Raw genomic sequence first — 15,476 nt, forward strand, 5'->3', positions numbered from 1 at the left:
CAATGACAAACAGGGTTAAGCAAAAGTCATCTGGGGAGACATGTCTATGAAGATAGTAAAATGGAACTAGCAAATAGACCAATACAACCTCAATTCTGGTGTGACAGAGCCATTGCAGACCAATTAAATTAGCCACAACGATTCCGTTATACTCCCTTTCTTGAATGTGCTGCACAGCAGTGGAATCCCTTGTAGCCAGCTGACAAAGCAAAAGCTTATCGAGGGGATTCAGGAGGAGGTATTTACCAAAGGTCTTCTCAGCAAACAGTCCAAGAGAATCTGAGGTGTCCCTCAGAAACCTACCGTGATTTTGAGGCTGGCCCTGCTCAGAACTCAGTGAACTCTGGAGGCTTCCCCCAATCGAAATTATTTCATGATTCTGCATCAATTCATTAGCACTCTAGGTTACCAGCTGCAACTGAAGAACGCTTCTTTGCACTTGAGAACAGGAACTTTATAGCTCATTACCCTACTGTTTCTCCCATGGATCTTACCCCACCTGGATGTCTACTGGGTATGCTTTAAACATATCAGTCCTGGGTGCAGGCAGCCTGCTCCTTAAGTATGAATCCCAGCAGGGATTCTTACTGTGAACTTTCTGTACACGCTCACGACAACCTGCTCTAGTTTAAACAGAGTGAGAAACAATCCGCAACACATTTATTTAAAAACGATATCAAACAGGCAAGAAATTCTAACGCTGCTAAGTGCTGAGGCGCCAGTCAGCTGACAAGCACTGACAGGCAAGGATCAAGAGCGACAGGAATGCAGACACATTGATACATTGTAAAACCTAAACCGATGTGAAATACGGGTCAAGTTTCTATTTTGCAGAGGCTGTATCATGGGAACCCTTTGCTCCAATGGACCCAGATCTGAATCGCTATCTCCACCCTGTGCCCCAGTAGGGCACAGCAAATTCCAAATTTGTCTCCCATCACTACTGTGCTCCCTTGCCTAAATTTAGACCACCTTTCCTCCTCTCCTGGAAATCTGATACTGCCTTTTACAGTTTCTCTGTTTTTCCATGACCAGCTCTTCCCTCCTCTCCCTGCTACAACCCAACAAACATTTTTCTAATCTTTTCAGAATATAAGTTTCCACCAAATGTCCTATTTTCTCAAGTGTCTCTTTGGAAGGATGAAAGTATTCTTGTTTACAGTAGTATTTATAGCCTTTATAGTATTCTTGCAAAGTCTTGTCAAAGCTTGAGTTAAAGTCAGCTCTCCCAGATCCCTGCATGTTTCTGGGCCAAGACACAGAGGGACGTATTTCTTTTTACCATTGAATATATGCATCTGCATTACATGACATTGACAACCCTGCCCACTTTCATCTGGAAGACTGCACATCCCTCCCTCGATGATACTTTGTTCTCTGCTGTACTGGGTCTGAGTGGGATGGAGTTCATTTTCTTCACAGCAGCCTGTTTGGGACTGGGTTTTGTGATGGCTTAACAGTGCTTGCACAGCACCGAGGCCATTCTTTTCTCTGTTCCTCCAGACTAGGGGTGCCAGAGAGGCTGGGAGGTAAACCAGCTGGGCAGGGGACTCTAACCAAGGAAAGGGATATTCTGTGCCTTTAACGTCAGCAAGGCAGCAGGGCAGACAATAAGCTTTAGGGAAAGTCATTGTTTTTGCAGGTATTGTCTTCCCATCGGTCTACCCGTCGGCAGCGGAGCAGCGCCTGGGCACCATTTGGTCCAGTTTCCCTTTTGGTTCTCCCAGTACTAAAGCGTTTTCCATCTCAAAGTACAAGGTTACGGTGTTTCTTGCGCTCCGCACGCCGAGGCGGGCGCGCGGGGTGCCGTACCGCTCTCCGTGCGGGGCCGAACGACGGCAACGCCGCCGCCGCGCCTCGAGCCTTCGCCCCACGGCGGCACCCGCCCAGCCGGCACGTGCGGGCAGCGCGCACGCGGCACGCGCCGCCCGGCAGCCCGCGCCTGCGCTGCGCCGCGCCTAACGGTACCACCGCGCGCCGCCCGCCGCCGCGCGGACTTCACGGCGGCCGGCCCCGCGAGGCGCGGCCGCGCCGCCGCCCCCGCCCCGCGGCCGTCGCTCATCCCTCGAGGCCCGCGCGAATGCGGGGATAGGGTGAAAGGGAGAGGAGGGAGGGGGTCGCCCCCTCCTCCCCCGCTGTCGGGCGAGCGGGGCGGGGCGGGGCGCGCGCGCGGCGCGGCGGGGCGGGCGGGCGGCGCAGGGGCGCGTGACGCGCCCCAGCTGTCGCGCCCGCCCCGCCGGCCCCCCGCCTGCCCGCCCCCCGCTCGCGCTCCCCCTCCCCTGCGGTGGCTCTCCCGGTGCATTGTGGGAGCAGTCCGTTGTTCATTTGCCATTCGACCTGATCCGGGGCCTGTTGGGACGGAAGCGCCGCCGAGCGGGATCCATTGTGGGGGAGCCTGCGGCAGCGATCTAGGCCGGAGCCGGGGCGGGGGGGTGGAGCGGAGTGGCCGGACTGCGTTTCTCTCGGCCGCCGCCCCCGCCCTTCCCGCACGGCAGCCGGCGCCTCCTGTCCCCGTTCCCGCGGGCAGAGCCCTCGGCCGGGCGGGGAGCGGCGGGCCAGGGGCGCGCGGCGGCGGGCGAGGGGCGCGCGCGCGCCATGTTCGCGGAGATGAACCGGCGGACGCTCGCGTTCCGCGGCGGCGGCCTGGTCACCGCGGCGGCGGCGGCGGCCGGCGGTGGGGCCGGCGGCGGCGCGGCAGAAGCCTGGGACCGGCAGGACCCCGAGCCGCCGAATGGGCGCGGGGCGGACGAGGAAGCGGAGCTGGAGGGACTGGAGGCCGAGGAGCTGGACGCCGCCACCGCCGAGAAGGAGCTGCTGCTGCCTCAGGACGCCGTCTCGCCCCCCGCCGCTGGCCCCATGTTCGCCGAGAGAAACCGCCGGACACTGGCCTTCCGGGGCGGCGGGGGGGGGCTCCTCGCCGCCCCCTCCGCGGCCAACAATGGCTGCGAAGCCTCGGCCTGGCCGCGGAAGCACTTCAATGGGCGGGGGGCGGACGAGGAGATGGAGCTGGAGGGCGCGGAGGGCCTGGAGACGGAGGGCCTGCTGGAGGGGAAGGAACTGGTCCAGGACGGGGGCTCCCTGAGTGACAGCAGCGACGACGAGGAAGACGGCGAAGCGGGCAGCTTGGGCGACGGCAGCGGCGCCGAGGGCGGCAGCTGCAGCAGCAGCAGGCGGTCGGGGGGCGACGGCGGGGACGAGGCGGAGGGCAGCAGCGTGGGCGCGGGGGAGGGGGAAAGCATCAAGCACTTCCCGCTAGCCAGGCCCAAGTCCTTGCTGCAGAAGCTGCACATCTCCTTCCAGGGCTCCTGGCTCAAGGAGTTCCCATGGCTCTACTACTGCCAGGAGACCGGCCTCATGTCCTGCGCCTGGTGCACCGCCGCGGCCGCCGCCGCCGCTCCTCCCGAACTGATCATGGCCGGCGGGGCCCTGCCCGGGGGGCACGACGAGCTCTGCAAGGGCACCCGCAACTACAAACGAACCCTGCTCCTGCGGCACCACCTCTCCGCCGAGCATCGCCTCAACGAGCCCGTCAGCGCCGAGCAGGTAGTGGAGGCGGCGGGGCGGCGCCCGGGCTGGGGCGGGTGTCGGCAGGGGGATCGGCCTCGGCAGGGTCCGGCGCGGGGAAGAGGCCGGCCGCGTCCTTCCCGTGGGTCGGCATTGTTTTTTATGCCCACGTGTGTGAAGTTCTTTAAATGTCTTCCTGTGTTTGTTGTTGCCCGCGGGCTGTGCACGCCGCGCCGCTTTCGTACGCCGGAGCGGGAGGCGAGCCCGCGTTTCCATTCGAGATGACTCCCGCTGGATTCGGGCAGCGCGGCGATGCCAGCGCGGCTCTTCTGTACCAGCTATCGCTTCTGGTAGTACCGGGTTAACGTTAGCCGCTCGGAGGTAGCGAGGGCCATTTTCATTAGTTTGTCATCCCCCGAAGACTAGCCGGCAATGTGGGAAGAAGTTGCGTACTAACACCAGTGTTGCAGCACTGATTTAAAAACACTCGTTACAACTTCCTCCTGCGGTACCAGAGAGGGGAGGGTAGTGTCCGGCCAACGACTGCGTGTGAAACTGTGCGCCTCCATGAGATTGTAATTGGTCTGCTGCTCTTAACGGTGCAGTCTCCGTACACTAATCGAGTAACTCTGTGTAGTCTATACCTCACTTATATCTACTTCCCGATTGTGTTGCTTTAGAGTGGGTTCCTCAGCAAGAGGTCTGTAATTGCTTGGCGTATGTTTGAGATAAACATGTGGTTTCCTGAAAGCCATGTTAATATGCCAACTTTCCTCTAATGCATTAGGGGTAGCGAAATGCTTCAAGCTCCCTGCTGAACTTAGAATTACTGTGTTTTTTTGGCTGTTCTTGTGAATAAGGTGGGACTGACTCTAGAACGTATGTGGATGAAAAGCTCCTAGAGAATACTCATCTTGAATCACCAGCCTTCTGCAGCCTTTCCTCTAAAGGATATCTGCTCTGCAGAAGTTCACTCGGATTGTCTAGCTGTCGTTAAATTTGCCAGCAGGCACAAGCTAATGTGCTTCAGTTTAGGCTAGTACTTGAACTGTTAGGCTGAACTTGAGCTGATAGTTGAAATTAATCCCCAGTCACTCTGTTTTTTACGGTTTAGAGCTCATTTTTACGTAAAATATCCACATTGGTGGTATAGATGTGTCTGGAATTCGAGTTGTAGTGCAATAGTTAGAATGAGTTTATTTCAGTGCTTTAAGGAGGTCAGGGTACCTTGGACAAGAGCTACTATTCTAATGTTCGGGCAGGATATCAGGATGACAGATAAAATGTTAGGTGAATGTAGATTTTCCTGGAGCTAGTTGGAAAAGAAATGCAGGTTTTCTGTTAAACTGCTGCAGGGTTGAAAGGAAATTTCCTCAATATCAGTTATTCAAAATGGCATTTTTTATATAAAATGCAACATTTACTTTCAAAATGAGTAATATTGCTTTTTCAGTATGTCTGAGGTAGCTACTGTTACAGACATTTCAGTATCATTTTCTTCCAATCTGAGGCTTGCTATTCACTCCACAGTATTTAGCCAAACTTGTTTAAAATAACTTATTTCTGACTTAGAAACTTTTTTTCTTACCTCTTTATATCTTTGAAAATGTTCCTTTTGTTTAATGTTGCAGTATATTCCTTAGCATCTTGTTGCCTACTTTTAACTTCTGAGCTGTGAATGATTAACCTGGAGAGATATGTCCTGTCACTGTAGCTGCCTGTGTCACTACATGTTGGTAATTTGTGCCACACTTGGAAGTTTTCTTGTAAGTCATGTGTGAATAAAATATATTCCTAGCAGGTTTTCCAACTAAGCCTACTATTTTTTCCTTTGTTGTCTGTATCCCCAATCTGTCTGTAAGACTAAGAAATATTGGGAAGGTGGAAGGGTATTGATTTGTTGGAAGGTGGAAGGGTATTGATTTGTTTGTCGTAGCAGCCTAAAAGTTAATGTAAGTATTTATTTGAAGATTGACCTTTCATAGTCAAAGGAATCTTTCTAAAAGTTAATATCTACTTTTATACTACTGATAGTTTAAGAAAAAATATTTGTAGTAACAGTAATAATAAATGAAACAATAGGATAGGTGAGATGTGTCAGTGGTTCTTTTGTTTGGACAAAATAATCTGCTAGATCAGTGTTTTCAAGTAGAAAACAGTGCTGGATGCATCCTGTGCAGTTAGATTTCAATTAAAAACTTCATATAAGGGAAGGGAATTGCAGTTTTGTGAGAGTCAGTATAATTTTCTTTGCAGTGTACTTCTGGGTTTTGCTAACTTTATCAAACATCTGACTAAGAATCCCTTGTTTTCTTTCTGCTTTGTTTAATTTCCATATCCTTTCACACTTTTAAATGCACTTTAATTTCTCTTTATACATATACTTAATACCAAAACAATAGCCACATTTTTCCTTAATGCCGTGATACCAGGTACTTGAAACAGAAATTTGTACTCTGACCATATTTCCAACATATATAGAATGAGGCAGCAAAGACATATAGATTTAATGGAGCTTAGGAGGGATCTTTTAGCCTTTTGTCTTAAGACACAACACACGTGTATTCTTGACTTGACAAGCTTCAACTGCAGGGCATGTTTAGTAGCTGCTAATAAACATGGCACAGAGCCACTGTTCAAGTGCAAGAAGGAAATTGTAGGTGTTGAGACAGTAAAGCAGTGGAAATTTCTGTATGTCTGTTGGATGTTACACTTACGAAGTGATGATTTCAGTTTATTTTTGGGATACATTTAATTTGGAATGCCAAAATACATCACAAGTGGTTGCAGCTGCTGTAATTCAGGGATATTGAGCTGTCAATCGGTGCTTGACTATTCTAGTTTTCAAAATAATCCATCTTCATATTAAAGCTTAAGGAAGGATACAATTATCTTGAAACTAACTTTGTTTTCTTAATAAATGGACAGTGTTGTTGCAAAAACCTTAAGAAATAAGACACTTACTGGAAAACTGTCACATAGAAAAAATAATTCTGTGATGAATTTAGATGCATAAGATGCACCTTTCTTGCCTGGTAAGGGGTTCCTCCACTCAAACCACCTTCTTAAAACATTTTCTCTCTGGGCATAATTTGAAGCTGAGCTTTGGAAATGCTGCCAGGAAAGCTTTCTCCAGGCTAGCAGGCACGTTGGTTTAAAGCAGAAGCCCTCCAAAAGGAGGAAGATGTTTGATGTATTATTTTTTTTTTCATGTGCACTGTAATTGTTTGCTTTATGTGAGCAGTGATGAATAGAAATTGTGCTTCAGATGTAAGAGTTACATTACAGTAGTCTAAGTTAACTTCTTGAATTCCTCTTTGCAGACCAAGAAAAAGTTGAGGAGGAAGTCAGGCCTTCAGAGTAAAGAGTATCAATTACTGCCCTTTTATGTAGTGTTTTTACCAGACCTCGAACTAATCCATTGGATGTTAGGCACTTAATGGAACAGTATGAATTGACTGAGTTTTTCTATGAGCAGTGCTGTGGCATGTAAAACAGCAGCGGAGCATCATGTGTGCAGCTGATAGGGACCATACTTTGAGATAATTTTCCTCTGTAGCTGCATATGCTTCAGAAGTTCCTGATAGCTTACTTTGGTTAGAGGATCCATTTTCAGAATAATAATTAATTTGTGAGGGAACTGCTGTAGGGGGAACTGTAGGTGGAACTGCTCTAGAGTAAGCTGTGGTAGTAGGGAAGGGATTACAAAAATGTGGCATAACTACTTTTCATATACATGCAACTCGGATGGAATTTATGGTTACATTGGTTTGGGGTTTTGGTTAGGTTTTTTTTCTTCTTCCTCCCCTCACTGTTGTTGCTCCCAGGAGACAGACTATGCTGATGGCACAGCAGGAGAAAAAGCAAGTTTCTAGTAGCAGTTTCTGATCATCCACTTCTGCTCTAATTTATTAGATTTTAGGCAAGTTTAATTAGTGAATTGTACATATGAAACATATGTACGTTTATCTTTGTGTACATTTAGATGAGTCTAATTCAAAGTGAGCACCAGATTAGTTTCCTTCAGCAGACTCTGTTCTGTTAGACAACTTCTTGATCTCACCTACAGAGAGCAGCTTTTTAAGCTTATAATGCTGTAGATTCCACAAAGAAAACTCAAATAGCCCTGATTTTATGAGATTTCTTATCAGTTTTTACTAAAGGATAAGGTGGTTTGGTGTTGAGAACTTACATGATGGGAATATTTGGTTAGTATTTTGAAAATACAGTTGAGATCTAAGCAAATATTAGTTTGTGATTCTCATTTAAAAAAAATCCAGTACCTGTATGATAATGTGTCATATGCACAACATACGTAACATAAGGTTGAAAATACACGTTTTAAATTTTTCTGTAATTATTTTCTGCACTCTACCTCCTATTGAACTGTGTAAAGCTGTAACACCCATCTCTTTCCCCCAGCATATACAGCGATAGTCTTCAAATGAGTTGTGTAATGTCTTGTATTTTCACTCTGCCTTCTAGCCTCCTCATAAGGAAGACATCAGCACATTTGTGACCTGCAGCTCCCTTTGCTGCAGGGTCTTCTCATTGTCTTAGGAAAACAAAAAATAGTTTGCAAATCTCAAGTTATCTCTTTTGTTTGTTTGTTTGTTTGCTTGATTGGCTGCGTGCACCTCCTCGGTTAAAATGTATTCTGTCTCCATTCTTAAATCAGATGTTTGTAAGCAGGAAAGAACCTCTGCACATTATTTTAAAATTTTATGTAACGTTGATAACATGTTCTCAGAGTATGAATTTGTCAGCTATCACCGTAGCTACCTAACATTTACTGTGTGAGGTGAAAGTCACTGATGATTGACTTTGACTAGAGTGACAATGCTGTAGGGTATGATAATTTTCATCTTGATCTGATCCACAGTCAGTAATTGGTGTTTTGAAACTCTGTTGCTGGAGTGACAGGAAGCTAGTCCAAATCTAAAATCTGCTGAGAACTTAAAGAGTAGTAGACTTGGCTGTCACACATTTGGGACATATTTTCTGTTTCAGAGCTCTGAGGGAGTGTCTGAGTTATGACAGAGTGTGCAGGTAAATTAAGCCAAGGTTGGACAATGATCGGTTGATTGTTTTCACATAAAAGCCTAATTGCTTCATTTTTGCCTTTTCACTGAAGTGTTTTTCCGAGAAAGGTAGAAATTTAGAAGCAAGTTAAATATGACAGCAAGCTGAAATTTCTCTGCAGGAGATGCTGAAATGGTACAGTTTATATTTAGATTATGCTGGGCATCATTTACCATTTTAGAGGATGTAGTTAGAGCCTCAGTTGTCATCTCAGTGTTCCACACTGGGATTGTAACTTGAGGTAAGTGCTGAATGAATGCACTAATTCCTGTGTGGTGGAAATGGACTTTTTTTAAAATATATAGGTGGTTTCTGCCATAGTTCCAAAGTAAGGGTAGTACTTTTTCTGCCCAGTGTAAATTATAGGCTCACAACAGCATTAACATTACTTTGTTAATGCTGATTTTGACCTGTAACATTGAGCTTTAGTAATACCTCTAGCCCCCAAATCTGTGAGTTCTTGTAGGAAATTAGATAATGATGATATCATTTGCAAAATCTGATCTTCTCTCATCCTAAACCATGTTGGAGCCAGCCAGTTTTGAACTATTCTTATTTGCTAGGAAAGAAGAGAGAGATCCAGTATACAGGAGACTGTCATCATCACTACTGTTGATGGCAGCATGTCTCAATCAACATACGTGTGCTCTCAAATATGCCAGTCTGTTTTCTCCTGGCTGCTGCTAGGAGAATCATTGTTGCAGCTCTGAATCATCATTGTCTAAACATCAGTTCTAAGTTTTCTAAATGCTCCAAAATCCATTTTGGATCTGTTGTTACTAACCAGCCTCTAATTGTCTCAACTAATCTTTAGTAACAACTAATTTATTGGTGCTGGATTGTCTGTTAATACTTTTAGCAAAGTTTTTGCAGCCACATTGGAGATCATGTCTTGAAAAGATTGTAAAGAGACTAATGTCTGCATAGTAAATATGTACCAGTTAAAGGTCTTGCTACTGGAAAGTTTCAATGAACCTTGCTTCAAAAAAATCTTAACCATAGAATCATAGAATGGTAGGGTTGGAAGAGACCTTTGGAGATCATCTCGTCCAACGCCCCGCAGAAGCAGGGTCGCCTGGATCAGGTCGCATAGGAACATGTCCAGGAGGGTTTTGAAGACCTCCAAGGAAGGAGACTCCACAACCCCCCTGGGCAGCCTGTGCCACTGCTCCCTCACCTGAACATTGAAATAGTTTTTTCATATGTTTAAGTGGAACTTTTTGAGTTCCAGCTTCATCCCATTACCCCTTGTCCTGTTACTGTCTACTATAGAAAAAAGGGATGTCCCAACCTCCTGATACCCACCCTTTAGATATTTGTAAATGTTAATAAGATCTCCCCTCAGTCTCCTCCAGACTAAACAGCCCCAGTTCCCGCAGCCTTTCCTCATAGGAAAGATGTTCCATACACCTGATCATCTTGATGGCCCTGCACTGGACTCTCTCCAGCACTTCCTCTTGAGCTGAGGAGCCCGGAACTGGACACAGGACTCCAGATGAAGCCCCAGCAGGACAGAGTAGAGGGGGAGAAGAACCTCCCTTGACCTGCTGGCCACACTCTTCTTGATGCATCCCAGGATGCCATTGGCCTTCTTGGCCACGAGGGCACATTGCTGGCTCATGTTCAGTTTCTTATCAATCAGGACTCCCAGGTCTCTCTCTGCAGAGCTGCTCTTAAGCAGTTCGACCCCCAGCCTGTACTGGTGTGTGGGGTTGTTCCTTCCCAGATGCAGGACTCTGCATTTGTCCTTGTTGAACCTCATGAGTTTCCTCTCTGCCCAACTCTCAAACCAGCTGAGATCCCACTGAATGGCAGCACAGCCTTCTGGGGAATCAGCCAGTCCTCCCAGTTTGATGTCATCAGGGCACTTGCTGAGGGTACACTCTGTCCCCTCATCCAGGTTGCTGATGAAGATGTTGAACAAGACTGGCCCCAGAACCGAGAGAGTGGGAGACAAGTGTCCAAAGCCTTGCTGAAGTCAAGGTAGATGACATTTGCTGATCTCCCTCATCTAGCCAGCCGGTTATGCACTCAATAACATAATGGAAGCTTCAGTTTTGGTCACCTGCAGTATTCTGTCTGCTTGTCATATAATACAGCTATTTAATCCTAAACCTGCTGTAATTAGAAAATAAAGAAGAAATGCTTATTTTGTAGAACTGCATAAGAAATGTATCTGTTATTATAACTACTTCCTTAATATGATTTCTTTAAAACATACAAGGCAGTTAGATTGGGAGATAGAGACCTAATCTTTATACATTCATCTCTCTGCGTGAGAAAGTGTTGAATTGGTTGTCAAGGTTCCACTTAATCTGTTTTAGTTGAGAATTCTAGGGAAGAACAGGGGGTTGGATATGAGAACCCTCTACTTAAATCTTTCGAAGGAGACTCTTACATCTTGAATGTATGCGAGTTAGGGAAAACAAGTACTTCACACTCAACTAAATATTTCATTACTTTTGGCTAAAATTTCACTTCCTTTGCCTTCAAGGCAGTTCTGCTAGTTTTGTTTTTGTTTTAAATTTGGGGGCGGAGGGTGCTGAATGAGGTTGTGATTCATAGTTTTCAGAAATACTTTTTAAATTATATATTTCTGTCTGCTTTTATGACCAGGAACATAAATAAAAAATAATAGTTTGAGTAACATTGTGAACTTAAGTTTATTCTCATATCCTTATTATAATGTTGGAAGACTAAGGAGAGTATTCATTAGGAGCTAATTATGGTTGTGTTTTTTTTTTAATTGCAGGAGTCAGAGTTACCATCAGAACTGAATAATGAAGGATACTGTGATTTTAACAGCAGGCCAAATGAGAACTCTTACTGCTATCAGCTCCTGCAAGAGCTCAACGAGCAGAGGAAGAAAGGCATTCTTTGTGATGTTAATATTGTGGTGAGCGGGAGGGTCTTCAGAGCTCACAAGAACATCCTGGTTGCAGGCAGCCGCTTCTTTAAGACTCTGTATTGCTTTACAAACAAAGAAAGCCGTAACCAAACCACTGTTACCTATTTAGATGTTGTTGCTGTTCAAGGTTTTTCTGTCATCTTGGACTTCTTATATTCTGGTAACCTCGTGCTTACGAGCCAAAATGCCATCGAAGTGATGTCGGTAGCCAGCTACCTTCAAATGACGGAGGTTGTCCAATCCTGCCGCAACTTCATTAAAGATGCCTTAAACATAAGTATAAAATCAGAAGCTCCAGAGACCGTTGTAGTGGATTACAACAGAAGATCTGTTAGTAGGGATGGTTTGTCTCCAAGGGATCAGAAAGTTGCCAGCTTCTGGGCAACGCGAAACCTTACCAACTTGGCAAGTAGCATAAAAACTGAGAACGATGGTTACTCTATTGATGAGGGCCAAATGGAAAGCTACCAAATGAATGACTGCAGTTGGGTCCAGGACAGCTCACCTGAAATGGCTGAAAATGAATCTCAAGGTGAGGGAAAAGTTTTCGTATGGAACGACATGGGCGCACAGGGACAATCAGTTCAAGAACCTGGAAAAGCAAGAAGGAAAAACCAAACTGCAAAGAGATTTATTTATAATATACCACCTAATACTGAAGAGAACTCAGAAGATTGTTCAGTGTTGCAACCGTCAATCCCGTACCCAGAAGAAGATTTGTCATTTATTAAAGAAGAAGCAGGTAAGTATTGTGTAATGTCAATCATATCAGTTGAAAAAAAAATAATTAATAAGTACAAGACTAACTTTTTTTTAAAGATATGTTGGATAGGATCTTTTGGAAAAGTCAGCACAGCAGTCAAGTTACTAAATTGGTGATCAGATTCTCCACCTTTTGGCATGACAGCATGTTGTCAGCTGGAGAAGGGAGTAGTGCTGTGCCGTGCAGTTTCTAACATGCTGTTTGCATTTGACTCTTGAGTTGGAGGTCTTTACCAGCTGGTAAAAACTAAAATTCTAACATTTACATTTAATCTGTAGCCCCTATTAGGCACAAAGTCAAGGAGTGGTAACTGGTGGTTAAGTATATTAGCTGGTTGCACAGAGAGGAAGGGCCTTTACAATTTCCTTCCCTACACTAGCAAAAGATTTTTGAGGTCATCTCCGTCACCCAAATGTCACTCAGATGACAGCTTTCTGCTGCTATTTATTTTAAATATATCTGGGAAGCTACAAAATGGAGTAATCCTGAATAGTGTAATAGAATCACTTAAACTTGTGAAACAAGTGGCAAAGAGATTCTTAAATGACATAGTAGAGAGAATATATTTTCCTTAAGGATCTATGCTTAATGTAAATGCTACAATAAGACTGTATTTGTTTAGCAAGCATATTTAGTCACACAAAGAATTACAGACTTAACGAAGTGTGATGTAGGGCAATGTAATGAACATCAGACTGTTTTTTTTTTTTTAAATTACTATCATTACACTGTATGAGTAGTTCAAGTATGTATTTGGACTACTGCCATTTACCTCATAATTTTTAGATGAACTAGCAGTATTGAAAATTTACCCCAATTTAGGATTCAAATTAAAGATGGATTTTAGGCATAGCTGGAACAAAGTTCTTTAAATGTGTCTATTTCTAAAACATTTGAAAATATATGTCCCTTTCGGACATCAGGGGCTCTGGGTATCCTCTGCTTCCCAGGTTCAAGGACTAGAATTAAGAGTGGTGAAAAAAAAAATGCCAAAACCCACCACCAAAAGCATAAAACCCTAACATGCACACCTGTGGGTATAGATTGTTTCTGGGTATTTTATATTCAGTGAATAAATAGGTCTGAAGGCAACCCAAATTCTGGGAGGCTTTAGGAACCGATAGTTATTTTGGTGGAGTGAAGGGTGGCTCTAGTTTCTTCCTGTACCCCTAGACTTGTTTAAAAACAAGGCTGAAAGAAATCCTTTCAGTAACATCAGGGCCAGGCCATTTCTCCTGGGGCCGTGCAGTGCTTCTCCCTGGTGCTGTGGATGGATGGATGCCTGTCTGTGTCGTGGTGGCGGCTGTGGAGCTGCCAGGAGGCACCAGACAAACAGCAAGGCAGCAGAGGAGATATGCTGTGCCATACTGGTACATACACGAGCACCACCATAATACAGAGCAATGCAGACTGAAGCTATGGACAGGTACATCTGGCACAGGAGCAGCAGCAGATACATCCATATTGTTCAGAAATAGTGTGGCACAATAGGAGCAGCCCTGGAAGGGAAGCTGTGCTGAGGAGCTAACATTCATTCTGTAAACACTTCAGAGGGGTTGCTTATCTCCACTCTTCATCTCCGAACTCAGTGGGTAGGTCTACACTAGCTTTGTGGTTCAGTGTGGGGCTGTGCACTTGTAAAGTGCATTTCCTGATCTTCTCTTACTGTCTCAGCTTTTATAGACTGTTCAGGGTTTCTTCTGGCTGAAATGAGTGTGAATTGTGTGCCAACTGCCAACAGGCCTTGGGGTCCACAGCACCAGATTAGATCTAGCTGTAAATAAAACATTTTCAGATTCTCCACAACAAATCTGCCTGTGCTGGGCTATGGTATGCTACTTGCTAATAAGTACTTGGTTGCAGTGGCAGGAAAGGGCAGCAGAGGATCTGGAGCAAAAGCCAAGGACTTGGATATTAGTTACACAAACATCAGATTTCTCTCACAATTTAGCATATGATTTCTCTTTCTGATGTATATGGAGTAGATACTTAACCTCTTTTACTGTTGGAAATATCACAGTGTGTAATACTAAATTATATCCTCAGCAACAGAAATAAGTACTTGTTTGCATTCTGCAGAATATAAATATATGCTGTGTAGCTTTCCTGAAGAAATAATGAAGGATGTGGACAGTGCAGCCATGATTAAACAAACTTAGTTCTTGGTTGTTCAGGGTTTTTTTGACAGAAGCACCATGAACTGGTTGTGCTAAATAATTAAATTACAGAACACACGCATGCAGTGTTTTGATGAAAAGATCAAAATGGCACTCAATTTGTGCGGTGGTGTCTGCTCAAAAGCATTGAAAGTTCTGTGGTTGTTTTGGGGGAGTTTATTTTATTGAACTGTAAAGTAGTGTCAACTAATAATGTCCTTGATACTTTCAGAGAATGACATAAGTGGTCCCAAGTACATAATTACATTTGCTGTCAATGTTAAAACTCTTTTGGAATGTGCTATGCACATTGTTTGAAACAAGAAGAGATGTTGGAAGTAGGGCTTTGGTCACCTGTAGTCTGTGCTTTAGCATTCAGTGTTCTTTCTTATCTACTACTGGCTTTCTGTTTATCCACTCTACAAGTAGATTCTGCTCTTAAATGCTCTTCTTTCAATTGTTCCTTCTAAGAAAAGGTGGAGCAGAGAATTGGAAGAATGACAAGAATAAGTTGTAGGGTAACCTACAGGTTATACAGTAACTTTTTAATTGTGGATTACATTTCTCAGAGAGATTAAAAACTACCAAAAATAATAGGCACTAGGTGTTAAAAATGCGTAAGAAAATATCTTCTGGAATACATCTAAGACAATGCTGTGAGAAGGAAAAGGAATAGTAAATTCTTATGATGAAAGCTAAGAAGTGCACTGTCCTTCTAGTTGCTTAAAGGGAATCAATGAGCTTCTACTGTTAGGCTTTGTTATGCTATGTTTTGCTGATGAGGATAACCCACACCAGCTGTGGGTATGAGATGACCACATACATGCAAAGTGAGTTACTGTGTCCTCGATTATGGTTTTGAGTTGTCTGGTGTTTTATGAGGGGAAATAAATATCATGGACATGGTGGAAGGCAAGCCTGTTTAAGAATACTTCTCTCACTACAAAAATCTCTCCCAAAAGCCAGTCCCTTGAGTTCCACAGTAAATAGACTTTCCAGATGGGTACTGCTAGGCTAGTATTAGATAGTTCAGAAAGCATTTACTGTTGATTATCTGCTATCC

General features: G+C 44.8%; 1 protein-coding gene across 1 annotated transcript in view; it reads left to right on the plus strand.

Moving 5' to 3' along the window:
* The first annotated feature begins 2,585 nt into the window (after positions 1-2,585).
* The window catches only part of ZBTB10 (zinc finger and BTB domain containing 10), a 30,984-nt gene continuing 18,093 nt past the window's right edge, over positions 2,586-15,476 (plus strand). The window contains exons 1-2 of the mRNA XM_061995832.1: positions 2,586-3,543; positions 11,339-12,236. Of these exons, the coding sequence (XP_061851816.1) occupies positions 2,596-3,543; positions 11,339-12,236 (1,846 nt within the window). The 5' untranslated portion in view covers positions 2,586-2,595. The remainder of the gene's footprint in view (positions 3,544-11,338; positions 12,237-15,476) is intronic.

This window comes from Colius striatus, chromosome 4, assembly GCF_028858725.1.
Source record: "Colius striatus isolate bColStr4 chromosome 4, bColStr4.1.hap1, whole genome shotgun sequence".
Classification (NCBI taxonomy): domain Eukaryota; kingdom Metazoa; phylum Chordata; class Aves; order Coliiformes; family Coliidae; genus Colius; species Colius striatus.